The sequence below is a fragment of the Rhipicephalus sanguineus genome, chromosome 6 (assembly GCF_013339695.2).
Source record: "Rhipicephalus sanguineus isolate Rsan-2018 chromosome 6, BIME_Rsan_1.4, whole genome shotgun sequence".
NCBI lineage: Eukaryota > Metazoa > Arthropoda > Arachnida > Ixodida > Ixodidae > Rhipicephalus > Rhipicephalus sanguineus.
The window spans coordinates 92,622,632-92,625,954 of record NC_051181.1 but is presented as its reverse complement, the minus strand read 5'-3'; the positions used below and the strand labels follow the sequence as shown (position 1 = coordinate 92,625,954).

General features: G+C 45.9%; 1 protein-coding gene across 1 annotated transcript; it reads left to right on the top strand.

Annotated features, from left to right (window-relative positions):
• The first annotated feature begins 882 nt into the window (after window positions 1–882).
• On the top strand, window positions 883–3,099 carry LOC125758863 (uncharacterized). Its single transcript, XM_049416555.1, has 3 exons — window positions 883–1,171; window positions 1,583–1,663; window positions 2,984–3,099. The coding sequence occupies exons 1-3, from the start codon at window positions 1,006–1,008 to the stop codon at window positions 3,097–3,099; spliced, it is 363 nt and encodes a 120-aa protein (XP_049272512.1). The 5' UTR covers window positions 883–1,005.
• Window positions 3,100–3,323: the final 224 nt, after the last annotated feature.

Genomic DNA, 3,323 nt, shown 5'->3' with positions numbered 1-3,323 from the left:
CATAAAACAACCACGCCATCGTAGAAGTCAAAGGACAGTGGTCACGCTCAAACCAGAAAAGTTTAAACCGGCGTACTAGATTTCTTCGAAGGAGCAGGCAAGGCATCCCCATATAAGCAACTACGACGACAGACTCAATGAATATTCAATGATTTTCAATGAGTCTGTTCCAGCAGTGCAAAAAGAAATTTGTGTATCTGGAACAGTCTTAGCTAACGAAGGCCTTTTTGCATCATTGACGTTTTGCTTTTTCTCGTGGAAACGTTCTTTTATCCAGGTTCCCGGGAACCAAGGTGCCATTACCACGCTCAAGGACGGAGCTAACACTATTTCAATGCTGTTTTCGCAGTCACAAACGGCGGAAAACACGGTTGCCAGGTTTCGCTACACTCTCAGTACGGTCCTGGATAATAGCCTCCATATAGGCGGCATCCTTCTATGTACTGTTTATCATCACGGCTATGGACGGCCCGGCGAAGAGAAATATACGTTACTCTCTTTACGCGGCCTCGAACTGGAGAAGGGCCGCCTATATATGCAATCGCTGTTAAGCGGCCGAACTCCGTATGCGGCCCCACAGGCCGATGCGCGCGCGAGAGAAGCGACAGGGCAGACAGGGCGCGGCGAAGCCGGCGAGCGTCGAAACAGCCCGGCGAAGAGAAATATACGTTACTCTCTTTACGCGGCCTCTCTGATAAGCGGCCGAAGTCCGTATACGGCCCCGCAGGCCGATGCACGCGCGAGAGAAGCGAGAGCGCGCGGCGAAGCGTCGGAAACAACTGCACCACGCATGCGCGCGAAGGCGCGCGCACCGCGCTCGTGATTCCCGACGCGCTGCGCGTGAAGGGAAGGGAAAAAAAAAAAAAAACAAGAAAGCGGAGGCGAGAACCGCGGAAGCTAAGTTGGCTAAGTTTCGCGCCATTTCGCGCCATCACGAGACTTGCAGGTGACGGAGGTTTGAGTCAACTGCGTCGGCTGCGCGCTTTGCGCCTGCCGCTGTGCAAGATGTTCTCGTCAATGGATATGAAAGGTGTGTATCGAGGGCAATGTACCTCACCGCAATGTGAGTGCGACGGATTTTGCCGCGCCGTGAACAATGAGCCTGCCGCACCATACCAGGCCGGTTGGTGTGCGTACTGCGGCCACAGTCCAGTACAACATGTTCGAATTGGTAAGTGGGCTTTTTTGTTTCTCTGATGGTGTCGTGATATCTGCTAATGCATGTGCAGGATGCAATTTTGCAGAGTGGACGAAGAAAAAAGAAAAAGGGGAGGAGGGGGCTACACATCGCCAGTTATGTATATACATATATCACCGTGTTGTACTGGCGGGGAACATTAAGCGCAGCAGTAACTACTCCCGAATTTGCATGCTTTGTGTGTCATCTTCGTTACATCCCATCGTAGATGCGCTTTTTCTCGGAATACAATACTTAACAGCCAGTCATCTTATCATGTGTACATACATTAGACAAGTTTGTTTTCATTTTACTCAGTTCATGGCTCGCATTTGTTTCGTGACCTAATTGTGGCATGCCAGCTTGTGTAAGTTTTCAATAATTGAAACCGCATGCGTTTTTCAGGGTCTACAGAGAATGTGTTCTTCATGCCGCCATATGTGCCGCCCAGTCAATCGCAGGAGGCGATTGAAACTCACAATACCGGTTAGTGTACATCATTCTTATCTGAGATTCCACGCAGTTCTGTTAGGCCGCTGGTTCTAACTGGAGTTTAATCAGAGACGCGGTAATACACTAGCTTGGATTTATTATGCGACTGACGTGTACTAGGTAACTGAATTGTGAGGCATCTGCTTCCGACGGTATTGCCGCCTAATGCGTCATATATGAGCACTGGCAACTCGCATTTTGCCGCAAAAAGAGACTTATATAGCAATATCATGATGCTGCGAAGTAACACAATCACCTTTGAAACAAAGCTCTGAAATAGAGAATGGCACTCTTCCAGGTCATAATATGTCTTTGTCACTTCATTTGCCTTTACTGATAAACCCATTTTTTGGTTGGAGCCCTTTGAAAGTCTTAATTTATTGATGATGTATGAACTTTTTATTTATGAATGGATTTCAGTTCTGCCAGTTGTGTGTACTGCTCCTAGCCATGAAATAGAAAAGGTACACCTTGTTACCTCACCAATTAGCAAAGCATACATATATTTCCATGAGAGTTTAGTTCCATGCAGTGTTACACTGCACAGTACAAAGTTTCCATTCAATTAAAATTAGAACTTATGGGTGTGTTTGCAGAAAGAGAAGGAAACGTGTACATAAACTATGTGTGAATAGTTTTCTTTGTTTGGTCTCTCTGACACAAGTAATGCAAAAATCAGTGGCACCATAAGGCTAATGACTGCTTGCACAATTAGAAAGACCGCACTTCCTGTTTTGTATACTGCATGACAAAGTTGAGTTAACCGAATGAGTATGCCCGTAGCTAGGATTTTTTTTTTGGGGGGGGGGGGGGGGCATCTGCTGAAGGCCTTGACTGTATGAGGAAAGTTGCTATTTTCATTATTTATTTTGATTAAAACACTCTCTCCATCAAAATTTTGAGGGTGGAGGGGACCTGGGCACCCCACCCCTTATGATATGAGGCATCAAGCCATTGAGCTAGCACAGTAGGAACCTACAGCTGACTGCTGCTGTGCCTGTTTTCCTTAAAGAAAACTGAGTTCTGTTGGCTGTGTTACTTTGTGAGCACTGCACTTGGGAAGCTCTGCAGTGTGAATTTCCCTATTATGAACCGCCTAGCCTATTGAAAAATTATATTCTTCTAGCTCTGTTCTAACTTATCACAGTATTTTTCCTTAGCATGAGAGAGGTCTCGGCAATTAATAATTATTTGTGTTTGAATAGCTCATATTTTAACCAGGTTGTCTAACTTACCTATTGTATGATTTACAGCTTACCACAGTTTCAGGAAGCACTGAGTCACTGAGATGCAAGCGCATTTATCACTGTGCAGGTGTTGCTCAAGAATACGAACGTACTGCTACTGGAGGTGCCAGCACCAGCAGCTTGGTGATGCCTGCTTCACAGCATACCGGTGGGTGCCAATACAAATTTGTAAAGATGCCGTGATACCATAAATTACTGCAGCATCTCTGGGGTGTCAATTTGTTGCCAGCGCACTGCTGATACTTTACACTGTAACTAGATTTCATGAGTAGTTCTTTCAAAACGTGAGAAGTGTCATAGCGCTAAGGATCACGGTCAGGGTATCTAGAAAAAGTGCATTTATGACAGCATGCATGACACAACTATAAGTGCCGGTTGTCTATGACAACAGATCAAACATGCAGGAA

Coding starts and splice junctions, on each gene's coding strand:
- LOC125758863 (XM_049416555.1), top strand. CDS start 1,006: ATGTTCTCGTCAATGGATATGAAAGGTGTGTATCGAGGGCAATGTACC. Junction 1,172..1,582: donor AGTACAACATGTTCGAATTG/GTAAGTGGGCTT, acceptor TGCGTTTTTCAG/GGTCTACAGAGAATGTGTTC. Junction 1,664..2,983: donor GATTGAAACTCACAATACCG/GTTAGTGTACAT, acceptor ATCACTGTGCAG/GTGTTGCTCAAGAATACGAA.